The sequence below is a fragment of the Nestor notabilis genome, unplaced genomic scaffold, assembly GCF_000696875.1.
Source record: "Nestor notabilis isolate BGI_N333 unplaced genomic scaffold, ASM69687v1 scaffold2727, whole genome shotgun sequence".
NCBI lineage: Eukaryota > Metazoa > Chordata > Aves > Psittaciformes > Psittacidae > Nestor > Nestor notabilis.
Genome location: NW_009937655.1, coordinates 27158 through 42934, shown reverse-complemented (window position 1 = coordinate 42934; position 15777 = coordinate 27158). Strand labels below are relative to the sequence as shown.

Genomic DNA, 15777 nt, shown 5'->3' with positions numbered 1-15777 from the left:
CTGCAGGGGCTCCCCTTGCTGATTCCACTGCCTGCTGCCTCACCACCAAGGACAGTCTGGGCCTAAAAGCTGCAGGAGCGCTCTTACTTTTCAATTTATTTCAGTATATGTGATAATTTAATTCCCCATCAAATGTAACAGGGAGCGTTCGTATTTGTGAGAGCTATTTCTATCCACAATGTGTGTTTATTCATTACCCACTCTGCTATCTGTCTTTAATTAGTTCCTCAGCTGAGTACTTCAAGCTGTGCTGTGCACGTCTGGAATGTTTCTTGTTTTACTAATGAATTTAATTTCAGGAAGCTCCTTGATCATAGCTCAGTCACTATGAACTACTGACTCTTCATGTGTAAATAAAAAGGAAGAGATGCGGAGGGCCCCAGGCTTGCTTTCTGTGATAAGTGATGATGTTTACTTGCCTAAGTCTCTTCAAGACAGTGAGTACAATTAGGAGAGGGGGGGACAAGGAAAAAGGTGGAGAGAGAAAACTACAACATAAACCACCATTTCTCTGAAGATCTCAAGGCAAAGGTCTAGTCTAATCACTCTTCCTGGCAATGCGTATTCAATACAGTCAGCAGAATTCAGAATCTCTGGAGCCCAGAATAAAGCTGATATGAATTGAGGCCGATAACCTCACACTGCCCTTCTCCTGATTCACAAGGTATCATATATTTAGCAAGCATTCAAGGACTGAAGCATATGATGTATGAGAAGAGTCTGAGGGTTTGCTTGTCCTGAGAAAGTCTCTGAGGGGAGCTAATTGCTGCCTTCATTGCCTGATGGGTAGTTCTACAGAAGACATACAAGCTCTTCTCAGAAATGCAAAGCAAAAGATCAAGACAACGGTCACAAACTGCAACGTAGAAAATTCCCACTGGATATAAGGAAAATATTTTCACAGAGTGGTTAAGCACTGGAACAGGTTGTCCAGAGAGACAGCAGAAACATCCTCATAAATCTGCATAAAATGAATAGAAAAGGCCCTAAGCATCTTGATTTGGGCTTGAAGTTAATCCTGCTTTGAGCTGAAGATTGGACTGAATGACCACCACAGGTCCCTTCTAACCTAAATTAACCTATGATTGTAAGCCCTAGTCTTCCAGCTGAGCTCAGAAGCAATTCCAAAGCATCTCACATTTTATGATCTTTAGGAAGGTAACATCTCAATCTGGATGGTAAGACAGAGATAAAGCAATTTGCAACAACAGAATACAATGTTGTGCTTTTTTTCTGAGTCACTGTCCAACAGATTTTCTGACCGGAAGGTGGCATACTCTCTGCTTTTGAAATACTGCTTTACTGTTGTGTCTGACATTGTTGCCTTCTGCATATCCTCTTTCAACAACTGGTAGTCCACCCCACTCTCCCCCCGCCTTCCCTTTGGAAAATATTTTCAGTACAACACAAAAGGTGTTTTATCAACTAAGGGGTAAAACCAGAAAGATCTACAATAATGAAAGTCTATGCATTTTTATCATTTAAAGGTTCAAACAGTACATGGAGTAAAGCAAAAATCTTAATAAAACACTGTTTCTTGTTGCCATGGGAAGTTGTTAACAGGTTGCTAACACACCTAACTCTTGAATTTACAGCTTCAGATGCTGGTTTCCATTTTGCTCAAATCCTGTCTATTGCTTTAAGCATTGTAATTTTATTTGATTTTCTAAGCCTGGGATACCTGCAATGCACTGTAGGATAGCAACATTTTTATTTAATAACTGACTGTCCTTATGGGACCCCAAAGTTACCTTATGACATTACAGAGAACAATCAGATTAGCCACCTGAAATACAGCATGTGTACAGAGAAGGGGAGAGAGCTCTCTGTGCATGATGATATAGAGATAAACTTCAAAATACAGATGGGTAGAGTATCAGTTAATCACCTTACAATTTAACCATCACTGAAGCTACTGCAAGTATGTTTGCATTTTAGTTTACGAAGGTGAAAGCTCACAATTCTTTATCTCAGCCTCGGAAATTACTTTGTGTTGAAAGAAAGGAAAGAATGAGTGTGCTTCCCAGGAAGCAAATATCTAATTTATTTACGTATTTTCTAATAAAACTTGTCATTGTTACAAAACACTGAAGCTTCTGAAAGTTTCTTGAACCTGCTCATGGCACGTAACTACACTGACTTGATTGTGTGGAAAACTTTACTCTAATTTGGACACTTAAAAAACTCTTTCAGTTCAAACCCTATTTACTTATGAAATATAATTAAACAGTGATGAAAAGGCTCTTTTGTAAAATGCTGAAAGTCGAAGTCACAAGGATGACCTTCCAACAATGGGAATTGGACTTGATAACCAATGTGTTCTCTTTCAGACGACTTATGGTTTTCAGTGTTGGCATGGCAAGTGTTTTTGAGAATTTTCTCTCCTTTTGGGATGGGAAATAATAAGCATTTATTGTGAAAATCCCTTCTCTACTGTGTTTTTGGAAGCACTTAACTTTACTGGGAGACACCCTGCCAACTATGTATCAGGTTTACTTCTGCCTGCACCTGAAATACGAAGACACAATAACTGTTCATAACAATAAATTGTTTTAAATTTAACCTTATTATAGGAAATCTAAAATAAATGGCAGCCAAGTGAATGGGGCACAGATACATGAACTGTGTTCTGTTGCTAATAACTGAGTTACACTGATTTAGTTCCTCAGGTTAAAAAAGCAGAACTATTTGCAGTGATAAGGCAAAAGTTTTCCATCTGCAGGAGTCCATGAAACCAAAGGTAAATAATAAAATATGGATACAGTGTGCACGTTGAAAATGGATTAGTGGAAGAAAAGACTGAAAAGAAGGTTTTGAAACCGTAAGTCACTATTGCCTCTCGTTCCGCAACTGCTTCCTTGAAAGCTTTCTTATGAAAAACCCTGCTCCTCTGAATCAGACCAAATCAGATGTGCAGATGATTCTTCAGAAATGAGAGTTAAAATACAGGCATTTAAAAATGTTAGAATTTGCTGCTTAATATTGTAAAGCTGTAAGCTTCATGATTCTGCAAGCTTAGCTAAGACTTTCCAAGTACAGATTACTGTAAGCTCCTAACAGTAAATGGATAGAACTGCCTTGAATTGCTTTAATGAGAAAAAAATTTACAATTTTGTGAAGTAAAGGATTTTCCACTCATCACCTTTTAATTCTCTCTGAGCTGATTCAAAGTTAAAACCTTGATTAAAATTATCAGCATTTTAAAATTTCTTCTCTTTTTTTGCCTTATAGAACCAAGCAGGCACCTCATGAAAGATATTTTCAGCAGAAAGCAGGCACCTCATAATGGAGGAAGAATGAAGGGGAATTGCAACCTTTCCACTGAAAACTGCTCTCTAAATATTGAATTTATGGCACTTCACAAGTTGTAACTTTAATTTGGAACGCAGCACATTCAGATCCAGAAATTTATCAGTGGAAGTTCACACCATGGCACCATCAATGGAAAAGGGAGTAAGTAGGCAATTATTCATATTTCTCTTAGAGTGTTCTAGTCCTTTTCCTCCCACATTACCATTTTTTCCACAGAAGACAAAAGTCAGACCAGAGAAAAGAAATAGGAGGTTAATTCTTCACATTGTATCTATTCTATTTCTCTCAAGCTATTGTTATATTCCCCTTCCGACTTCTAATCACTTGCCAAAAACGCATCACTTTGCAACCCTTTGTTAACAGGTACTAAAGCTGTTCCTTTGGGGACCACATCATAGAGCTACATAAAAATCTAGAATGACCTGCTACTTCTTTGAGAGAAGGATCAGGATACACTCCTTAGAAAACCCTGGTAAGCATTGAGTGGGATGCGATATACACACCAAACACGGTGTATACATGTAATAGGACTTGATAAGGGGAGAGTTTTGAACAGTAGCTGTCAGAATTCAGCCCCACAATTACAGGATGGGGAGAGGAGCCTGTGGGATGAGAAATCATTATGAAGTGCAGCTGTGATTGTGGAGTACATACCTGACCTTCCTTTTTATTCAACCATTAGATAGAAAAAGTTCAGCTATTTTAAAATCTTGTATTAAGACATTAGAGTTCAGTTGGTTCCCTAGTACAGAGATCAATGGTGCAACTTTAACAAGCATTGAGGGTCCCCAGTTTCTTCTTTATTAGTTTCTCCATCTTGGTGATTGAGCATTTCTTAGTGTTACTGAGCAACTTCGTGCTGTGTGCCAGTGTTGGGTGCTGAGAGGTTAGATGAGCTCCTTTACAACTGCATATCCTCCATCCTGGTGCCACTCATTTATCTGTGCCTAAATGAGACTGAATTTGCATAACTTACACATAGCCATGAACGAGACTGACCTCACCCTACCTCACCTTCAATCATTTTTGCCTTTTTCTGTTCTCTCTGCTCTTTAAATGTCAGTCAGTGCTGCAGGAATATGCAAGCCAGAAGTATTAAAGTGAGAAAGAGTTTCACTTGAAAATTGGATATAGATAATTTCCTCCATTTTATACCTCACTTCAGAGATTATTCAGTGTTATGGGGTGAAATTTAAAGGTGACCATAAATTTGTGCATGTAATTGACAGAATTCCAGCAACTTATCATTACCCAGTTTAGTCTCAGGTTCTCCTACTTATTGCTTCACTGACATCTTCTCATCACTTCTTTATACACCATGGGAATTATTTCATCTTCGCATTGTTAGATTTTGCACCCTGAACAATTGGTTTTCTTACTTGCCTATAGGTGAGGTACTTACTTTGCTAAGTGGTAAGATACTAATATGCATTATAATCACATAGATGGTAAAATGCTTGAATCATAATTAAAGCATAACTTTAATAGTATTTTGAGTTTAATATGAACAGCTACTGTATGTCATCTATCAGACTAACGACTCTTTGCTTAAATTCCCTAGGAGTTTAGAGACAATACTTTACATGAAATGCTTCAGATACTTCTTTTTTGCATTAAAGAAGATAAGATTAACCTGTAATATAATCATAATGATGAGGGGAATCTGAATAAAATTAGCTCTTAATTGCATTTGAATTCTGTATCTCTGAAACATAAAGCTCATAACTCCCCTACGGAGTCTCACCATTTTTTTCTTTTACGATCGGTTGGAGAATTGATCAAGGGCATTGATTGCCATATGTTTTCATTACTTCAGCAAATACATAAAGAGAGTAAAATTTATTAGCCCTTTGAAATTCGAATGAACTGCCTTCTGTAGTTTATACCAACACACACATTTAGGTAGAACTGAATGAATGTGAGGATTAATTAATAGTAGGCAATCTTAAACCAGGTAAAGTGTCTCTGCCACTGTCTGGTTTACATTTCATGAGGAATCTGTAAAGTGTGGAGATGTCAATTGTGGAACTGTGTTATTTCTTATACCTAAATTCAATACAGACCATAAATTGGGCACAGAAAAAGTGAGTGGCAGGAAAGTATACAGCAAAGATGTATACTCAAAAGATATACTGAGAGCATATTGCTTTTTTGTCCTTAGCGAAAAGTCACCAGCAATGTAAATCGTATTCATAATGAAAATACCACTGACAGTGTAATCTGTAATACTTCCATACACTGCCAGGTGTGGGCAGAAGTGGCATAGAATCATAGACTGGCTTGGGTTGGAAAGGACCTTAAGATCATCTAGTTCCAACCCCGTGCCATGGACAGGGACTCCTCACTCTAGACAATGTCACCCAGGGCTCTGTCCAAACCGGCCTTGAACACTGCCAGGGATGGAGTATTTCTCTGGGCAACCTGTGCCAGCGTCTCACCACCCTCACACTAAAGAACTTCCTCCTTATATCTAACCTGAACTTCAGTCTTATTCTTCTGAACCAAACACTCAGACTCTATCAGATCTTGGCAAAGCTTGAAAATGATTAAAAAGAAGGGGTCAAACTACATCAAGACTATGCTTACCGCCAAAAGGATCTCTTTTCTGTATGTTCTAACAAGATCAGTCCCACATAAAGGCTTTCTTTTTCTTTCTTTCTTTAACCTTGCATATGGCTTGCACTGCACAACCTGCATGGGGTACTGGTTTTCCCAATATGCCAAAATTATAATTTCAGCTCCACTTTTCTTTTATCCTCTTGCATTATTTGCAGGCACCCTGTTGCTTCAGTCACACATAAAAAGACATGTCCTTCTAGGACAATGGTTAAATGTTATGTGATGTGTATTTGTTTCTGCTCTGTGAGGTGAGTAGTGCTCATGGGTAGGGTTTGCTTTCAGAAAGCACAAGACAAAACCTGACAGAGAGTGGGATACATTAGAGAATATTCATTTGTGACCCATGAGTCAATATGATTTATGGTAAAACTGGGTCACTTTACAAGTATTTATTCCATGAACACACTCGTATGCAAAGTTTGAACTGAAAGAGAATTTTATGCCTTATAATGAGTGCATAGACATAGAAATCATTAATCTTAGCAACTCCTTGTTGGGTTATCGAGATTGTAGAAAAGGAACCTTACATTCAGGATGGGACACAGAAAGAGCTCTCAATGAACCTTCCAGTGCTCTAGAGACTATTTCATCCCAGTTTACTAGGCTGATATGTCTCTTGTACAAACACAAAGGAGTAGGAGAAAAGCATCTAGAATGATTATCTCAGATCAAGTATTAACATGATGGAAGAAAATATTTTTTGGAATTTGAGTTATTCCAGCCATACATATTCAAATGCTGTTCACTGCAACCTCAAGACAATTCCAAGCTGATCTGCAATTCCAGAGACATTAGTTATTCTCATTTTAGCACTGTCCACCATGGATAATCTAAGATAGAGCTTATCTTGTTGAAAACTTGCCTAACAGTAAGATATAGGTTAAATTTGGAGGTTTTTGAGGATTGCTTTTGAGTGTAATTACAGTCCTTCTGAGAATTGGTTGCAAATGAAAAAGGATAACAGAAGTACCAGCTCAAAAGCCAGCACTCGGAACACTTCCCTGCTTAGGAAGGAAATGAGAACATGTGTTAAGAGAAGCCATGAGAGGACATACTCTATCCTATGTCCACCTTTAAATCCCTTTGCATATTTCAGTGTGAGAGAGAAATGCCCTAAATTCATGTGAACAACGGAAGTTTTCCAGCTCCTGTCTTCAGGACAGGCAAAGTGTTATGCACATGGACAGAAACAGCCTATACCTGTATGAGATAATTGGCCACAGCCTTAGATTTCCTGGGAGGTGAGAAAAGGAGGAGTTCTCTTACAAACAGAAGGGCACTGCAGGAGGGCATTCCAGCATAAATACTAAATTCTAGTTAAATTTAACAATAAAAGCAAATTACGCAGTATGACACAGGGTTAAAAGTGAAGAGAAAGAGCTAGACCTAACTATGGGAAATTAAGTTATATTTAAATCAGATATTAAACAAGTGTAAAAGAGTGGGTTTGGTTACTTAGAAACTTTTAGGAAGATGACTTAGCGGGTCATTTTTTTTTTTTTTGGTCTTAGGTCTCTGAGGAAAGCAACCACATATGAAGAATAATCACAGCAATTCAATTAACTGAACTAGATATTCCCTACCCAAACCCTAAGAGAACACTGTTATTTTATCACCTTCAACAAAAATTCACTGAAAAAATCAAATGAGTCTGAAGCAGCACTTCCTGGTCGTCAGGCTGCTTTTATGGAAGAAGAAAAGGAAACTTCGGTTTTGCTGGTAGCATTGGGATGACTGTGATAAACAGCGAGTACAATGTCCTGATGTTCCTTGGGCCAATCTGTATTCCACTTGAATTGCACAATATACAATTCAGTGCAACAGATAAAGACATGCTGGGATAATAGATGTAGAAATTCAGCAAATGAATTTTTATGTTTACTAAGGCAGCTACAGTTAGTGGGGAAAATAATAAGTTCTTAGATGGAGTAAATTTTGACCTGTATTTACCCTACTGAACTTACCACAGTTGATTGGAAAGTCATGAGAAATTAATAAAAAATAAATGCATATAGGTATATATAGAAATATAAGGAAAAAAATAGGGAAATGTAGAAAAATCTAGAGATTTGGATTAGTTTTCTAACCTGAGTAGCGGAGAAGTAATTAACACCTCAAATAGGACTTGCCTATATTTCAGCTACGTAATCCCATCACACAAGCTTCCAGTGGAATCACTGCTTCACAAGTTTCAAACCTCGAATTTTGTATTTTTCACATCTAATTATACATTTAGAGGAAGCTGCAAGCACTTAGGCTTGATTTTTTCTTTTGGGGGGATGGTATCATTGACGTTCATTTTCATTTAATGCAGAGTTTTCACTTCCAGTAATCTGTAAGACAAGTCACTACATTACTGGCATGTTGTCTAATATACAGTTTGAGTAAATTGCTTCTACTGAAATTCCAGTTTGATCTTTTTGCAACTCAAATTGGGGTTTTTTGGCTGGGATATTTTCCAGCTTACCTTACCTATGTAACAGTAACATCGCTGCTGGTCTGACCAAGTCAACACGTTGCATATCTGACTGGAGAAACGGTCTTGTTCATACATTTAATGTGTAACTGAAAACCTCACTGTAAGGCAATTCTGTTTTTTCCTGAAACTCAGGTGGCACCTTTGAAAAACCAGTTCAAGATGTCGAAAGTGTTCTCAGTTTGGAATATAATGAAAATGGACTAACCATGCATATGAAACAGTAGATCTATTTTTCATGACAAGTAATAGTTCTGAGCCACCAACCTCCACATACAATGTGTAACAAGCACTTAAGGAATACAAAAACACACTTTATCAAGGGTACCAGTTGACCCTGGCAATGTTTTAATACAAACCCAGAGTCACAAAAAATGCCTGTGTCCACTGTCTCATTAAATAAGCCAACTCTACTGGAACATTCTACAAGGAAATATAAGAGTCAAGCCAAAAGTGATATTTAGAAGTGAAAGAAAGAAAGCATCAAGTCATGAAAGGAGGAATGATGAGCCATGGTCTAAATCACTGAATAAAAGAATTCAAGGTATATTTCCCTTGAGTACACACAGAGTCACACACACACGCGAACAAAATCAATGGACTAAAGTGAGAACTGAGTTTTGATTTGCTCCTGAATTTCTGTCATCTGTCCGGAGACTTTTTGGTCTGACACTGCAGATCCTACATGAACAGTGCTGATACTGGTCTTAATGAAAACTCAGCTTAGAAAGAACCTCAGTCAATGCAGCTGCTTCCTCCTCCACATTTTGAAGATTAAAGATAATAGAAGTAAAACACAGGAAATGATTTATGGCTCAGAAATCGAACTTGTACTGGGAAGGTAGAAAGTGTACACCAGAGGAGATGGAAAACCCATAAATCTGAGCTGTGTAAAAAACATCTCCCCCTTAAATTCTGTCTTTGTTATAGCAGAAATGGGACAAAAAGGAAAACAGACTCAAGGAGAAAGGCAAATCTACAGCAGAATAGTCAGCCTGTTCCCCTCCGGGCTTATAAAGAGCAGACTCAAATCAAAATCCTTGGAAGTCCTTGAGAAAAGGATACTCTTAGCAGGTTACAAATATAGGAACTTCACAAAAAAACCCCAGTGTTTTCCTAAAGGGAATGAAGAGGAAGTCTTGAAAAGGTGCCAAGAGTCACAAAAGTAATTTTGATTCAAAATGATTATTGATGAAATTGATGTAGCAATAGCCTCAACATAGTAAGCTAAGATCTTCAGTTTGGTTAGAGAAGAAACTACCACATCCATTTCTGCAGCCTTGATCTACCACCTCAGGCTGAGCTTAGACAGAAAAACAACCCCATGTACTTGTGTCATCCTCTAAAGGGAGGAGAACCAAGGTGCCCCCCTGCATCACAGTAGAATACCATGAAGAGTTTAGATAAGGTCTTTCTACTACTGGTTGGACAAGGCCACAGGCAGCAAGGCTGAGGAGTACAGGTGCTATTACAGTAGTGTTAGTACAACTGTAATAGGTCTGTAAAGGGATTTTAATTAAAGGTATTTGAAGAGTAAAGCTGATTAATTAGTGGTTCTATGTTGGCCCTTTTTTCTAGATCCTGCAAAGAACACATTCACTTGAGGAAAAGAAGAGTAGTTTCCTTATCCAATACTACTATTGAGTCTCAGGACTGGTTTTCCCTTTTTAATTCCAGCTCAGCTTAGAGGATCTTGAGAATCTGCTGATAAACTGCCCTTGCCGTTCTATAAAGACAGTGCTCCTACAGCAGTGTCCAGGAAGGACAGCTTTGCTTTAAGTCTGGGTAGATTTGACATTTGCTCAAAATCCTTGCTTGATCTTTGGATGCAATACAATGCCCAAAACCCCACCAAATCCATATCCTGGTATGCACCTGTTCTCCATAAAATTGGCTAAGTCTGCTCTCCTATTAAGTCACCACTTAGAGAAATCATAAAATATTTAGAAAGCACTAAAATAGCAAATGGAAATGAGACACCCTGGATATTTTATCCAAGGTACAAGACAGGCTCCAGGCAAGATTTATGGGATTCTTGCCACAATGACCAGATGAGTCTTCATCATTCTGGTACAACATGGCAGCTACAGCAATCTTTAGAGGGTTAATAAAGGTCCTTTTGGCTGACTACTTTACAGGCTGCAAAAAGTGTTTTGTGAGGTGCAGTTAAATATGAAAACCACTTCTGGAACACAAAGATGGATAATCATGCATGGCCAAGTTTTCTGGTTTTGTTCCCAACAACAGCCACCATCCAAGCTTGCCCAGAGCAGCCTTAATCAGGTCATAAATCAGTGGAATAGAGAAATGAAACTGTCCTTCATGGGACCAAAAGAACATCTGCATTTCTGAAAGAAGAATCTAGTGATTTTTGCAATCACAATTCTGTGGTAAGTGTACCATATTCCTAGTGCTCCCTGGTCCCTGTCAAGTAAATGGTACTGAGTTAAATGATTTTCAGATGAACTTTAGTCAGTCAATAATGTAGTAATGGTTAATTGTTGTGGCCCTCATTGATGAATTGATTCTTTCTGAATTTCATGGGTATGGAAGGAAAGGAACTGCATGAGACAATAAATATCTTTTCCTTCTTTAATACTCCTTGCCCTCAAATAGCAAGCTTTCAGCTGTCTGTTCTTATGGACTGCAAAGGCCAGCAGCTCTGCTGTGCTCTTACAGTTCTTAGGTCCAGTTGTGACTGGGCCTAGGTGATATGTCAGTGTCTGTAGATGTTACACAGAGGTAGCTATGAAGTACACAGCAAACTATACTGTAATTCTGATGTGAGAATATGGCCCTTCATGTGCTGCAAAATATCACTAGATTGCTGGTTGATATATCACATGCCATAGACAACCCTCAGGGCAATATGAGAGAAGCTGTCACAGGACTGACAGACCCTACGACAGCAATGACAAAACCTTCTAAATAGGTAAGTTTTTATCTGACTGTTTAGGCACTCTTACCTTTTCCACCTTCCTTCCAACCACAGCAATAATCTCTATTTCTTCGCCAGTCTTTATACCTCTAACTGAATTTCATTTACCACCTTCAAAAATCGCACGATAGCTACATACAAAATACACGCAACTGAAATTGCTGTGCTTTGATGAGTCAGCATCTTTTAATGATGTTAATTTTGATGCATGTAATCTATCAAAAGTGGATTAATTGTTTTTCAAAATCCCTTTTCACGAGTTCAGCACTTTAGATCTTTCTTCCCTTTGGAACAAAAGCACATTTTGAAATTTGGGAATTTCCCCCAGGACAGAAACCTTGTTATCCACAAGCTCTGATTCAAGGTGAGACAGTTCTGGTCTGGGGTACAGCAGCTGTTGTATATGGTCAAGAAAGAACACAAAGGAGAATGCTTAGTAAATGCACTGGGAATATAAAACGGGTGCTTTTACTAACTGCCAAGGACTAGGGTTTATATTATCTCCTATGAGAAAACTTATACAGGTTTTTGACAATAATATATGGTCATGGAAGTAAATTCAAATTTATTCACAGGCAAAGTTTGGGTTTTTTGTTTTAACTATAAATCATATTTGTAAAGTTCAAACAGAAAATTCAATTAATCAGGATGTTCGGAATACAGCCGTTCAGTTTCCCAAATGGCTGTGTCACTCAGTCACACTCTAATAAAGGCTCCTGTCTGCCCAAATGAGGTTTCATTTATACTAATATTTAGAAACGGTTCACACTTTAGAGACTGATATTTCTAGCAGCACTCAGATTTAGGATATGAGGAATACAGGTGCAACAGAGATGCTATTCATTATTTCATAGTACCAAAACGTTTGCCAAACTAAGCTGAGAAACAAACACACGCAAACTGAGCTGTGATTAGTCAAACACCATAAATAACAAGCACCAAATAGATGATGTGAAAGTCTGCAAACATCCCATGATATTTGTTTCATAGAATCATAGAATCAACCAGGTTGTAAAAGACCTTTAAGATCATCAAGTCCAACCATTATCCCAGGACTGACAAGTCCATCCCTAAAGCATATCGCTGAGGGTCTCATCAACACAGTTTTTGTACACTTCCAGAGATGGTGCTTCTGTTTGTTAGGCATCAGATTCATTAACAAAATCAGGAGGAATCATTTGCGCAACCCAGAAAGACCACAAATAGAAAAAGAGGCTAAGCACATTTGCTTGCATCATTGAGCAATGGTCTAAGGTTTTCAGACACAAGACTGGGACCCAAACAACTTTTGCACTCATCCTGCTGGATGACTGAGTATGTGATTTCCTCTCAGCTGGGATTAACTGCTTTAGCTTAAGGCAGGAATAATGATACTGATCTTCTTTGTAACGTACTTAGAAACATGCAGATGGAAAGCTTGTAGCTGTGAAGCAGCAGAGGAGGAAGGACAAACGATACTCATCCCTGTCATGCCATGTCAGACGCTGCTTAGAACCAGGTTGCTCCACCTGAATGTTCTATGCCCACCCACCACTGAAATCTCATAGACTGATTTATATTACTCTTTACCAGCATCTGAGGATGGATTTTATATTCTTTACAGACCATGAAAATACTAGTTATTGTAAATTAAATCAGGCAACCTTTCCTTACTGCACCTCTTGTAACAGAATGTCCTTCAAATACAGAGGACAAATATAACTTGTGCGCCAAATGCACAGAGTTTAAGTTTTGAAGTGTGATTTAAAAGGGCCTTAAGCAGTAGCTCTCCTTTCGTTGGTGAATTTCACCTTCTGAAATATCACAGAGATTGAAGGAGGAATACAGTCCTCCTCACTGCAACCCAACTTTTTTTGTGTGTTTGTGAAGTGGAAATTTCTCCAGGATACTGATTTACACCTGCTGGTCAAACTGGAGGACATGCACCTCCTATCAGCATTCAACCTGGACATCAGAGGTTACCACAGAAAACTCTCAATGTTTCACATGGAAACACCTAACCCAGGTATGGTTAACACTTGATAACTATCTTGTCAAACTTCATACACCTTTAAACAGAGTTTACAGCAATGAGGTTTGCCACCATTTATATCCTATAAACATAGTTTACAGAGATCTGCATAGCAGTGATAATGATGCTGACAAGAGCAGCAACAGAAGCACAGATGTTGAGAAATGTTCTTAGGCAACTTGTATTACTGCTTATATCTACAGGAACTTAGTTGAATACTTAGTTGCCACCTTTACTATAAAATAAAGACAAGTATTAGTATTTTAAATACAAAGATGAACCACTTTATGTGCAGCTTCACAGACAAAATTTCTCAAATCACATCATACTTTCATAGAATAAAGTCTCTTGAGGGACAGCCACTTCTCTGAATTTGCATGGGGTGTCTAAAATGTCACCCATTTACAATTTAGTTTGCTTTCTATGCAGGAGAAAGGGAATGAAAACCAGCCAACTTACGATCTCCTTGACAACGCACGGGACCCACAGATATCTTGGCTTCAGACCCAGGCCGGTCAATGTCTCCAACCACTACCTGACTCACTGGCAGGTGCTCTTTGTATGACAACATCCCAGTGTCTTTTCTCCTGAATGACAGAGAAGAGAGAAAAAGAAAGCAATTGTGAAATAGAGGAAAATAATTTCCTTGATCATTGTTATTGTTCAATGAACTAAGCACCAAGAGAACAGGTATGCAGCAGTTACACCAGTACAGTGTTACCTGTCTCAAACAACAACAGTCTGAGCAATAATGCTGCCTGTTTACTGGGAAACAAATGGATAGCAGCTACTGTCACCCTGGAACACAGGCAGAGTAGCATGGCCAGTCTTGGACTCAGCTGGGCTTGTGTGGGTCTCCCTGCTTTCCCGACTGACCAGCTCCATGCTAGTAGTTAACAACTTGCTGTAGATCTTGCTGATGTCTTCTGACGGGGAAAGATACCCCCATGCTTCCTATAACTGTATCTTTATTGCTTTAATTGCTGCCAGTTATTATCCCTCTGCATACCGAGGAAACAGTGCTTCTTTTAACATTTTTAGTATTATATTAAAAGAGGGAAATTAAAGACTAATTATCTGAAAGGCTTGTCATAGTCCTGTCATTTCTAATACTAAGCGACGAAGTCCAAAAACTCTAAACTTGTGAATCTAACCATGAGTACAGAATTCAAACCCCATTTTAGTTAGCAACATCACTAAAATTCAAATTATAGTTATGTCTAAAAGCTCCTCATTTCACCTGCAGTGACTAATCTGGTGCCTTTTTCATGCCTAGGTTTTATCACTAAGCACGGTTACAACATGTATCCTTTATTATTTCAGAAGCTGAATGCAGCTGGCGTGTTGAGTGCTGTTTCTTCTAAATAGCAAATAAACCAAAATATATCAGATACCTTATCTTTAAGGTGCATGATTATTTTTTTGTTTGATTGATTTCTTATTGTTTTGGTTGGGTTTTTTTTTCCCCACATAAACACATGGAAGGCCACAAATATCCACACATGAAAAAACGCACTATACATAGTGTTGGGAATATGCTATTTGAAACAAAAGAAAGAGGAAGCAAAAATAAACCATCTTTTTTTTCCCTTTCTCTTTAGCTGTACCTTGGCATGTAACTGACTGCCTAAAGTAAGCAACTTTTTGACATAAAATTAATTCCTTTGCTCAAAAATACCGTAGGATGAAGAATGAATTCAGGATCTGGAAAAGTTACTGAAGAGCACAATATAATAACTTGTAAGGATTTTTGGGAACTTGTAAGGATTTTGGGAAACTGAAAGTCTTTTTCATCTCTAGTTTGGATGGTTCCATGACCTGACTCATATTGCTAATAACTAACTGTGAAGCACAGCAGGGATCTGCATGATGTGTGGTAATGCTTGGAATTTTCCAGCAGCACAGTAGTATTTTCCAGTAGTGTCCCCAGTCATCATCCTTAGTGGGTCCTTCTGAAGAGATTGTTGGCAAAACATTCTTTCTAAAAGCAGCACAACTAAAGTAATTAAGAAAACAACCATCACAGCTCATTGGAACTCTTGTCTGCTCTCTGTGATGAAGAGAGTCATTAGAGATTTAATTACTAGAGTTTTTCAAATAGGAGATGACTGTTTTCCTGAATCTGCTTGTTCTTCCCCTTCAGAGCACTTGCCTTTCTCCATGGGCCCTTTGTACTGCTGAGATCATTAACCCTCTCTGGCTGGACACAGATATACCAGGTGCTGTGTTGGTGAGGCTGCTCCAGAGGACTGCCAGGAAGGAAGGAAAATGGAGAAGAATAACCCTCACAGGCTGCTTCTGCAGATTGTGCTAGGTTGTAGCATACTGCTTTTCATCCACAGATTGCAATGCCCTTTACAAAGGTACTGTATTCATCAATTTGGAGACAGGTGATATAAGAAAAGGAAGATTGAAGGGCTT

The 15777-nt window shown here is 38.4% G+C and overlaps 1 protein-coding gene across 1 annotated transcript in view; it reads right to left on the bottom strand.

Annotated features, from left to right (window-relative positions):
* The window catches only part of CNTNAP2 (contactin associated protein-like 2), a gene marked incomplete at its 5' end in the record, with an annotated part of 126594 nt that overhangs the window by 87655 nt on the left and 23162 nt on the right, over positions 1 to 15777 (bottom strand). The window contains one exon of the mRNA XM_010018910.1: positions 13816 to 13943. Coding sequence (XP_010017212.1) covers positions 13816 to 13943 — 128 coding nt within the window. The remainder of the gene's footprint in view (positions 1 to 13815; positions 13944 to 15777) is intronic.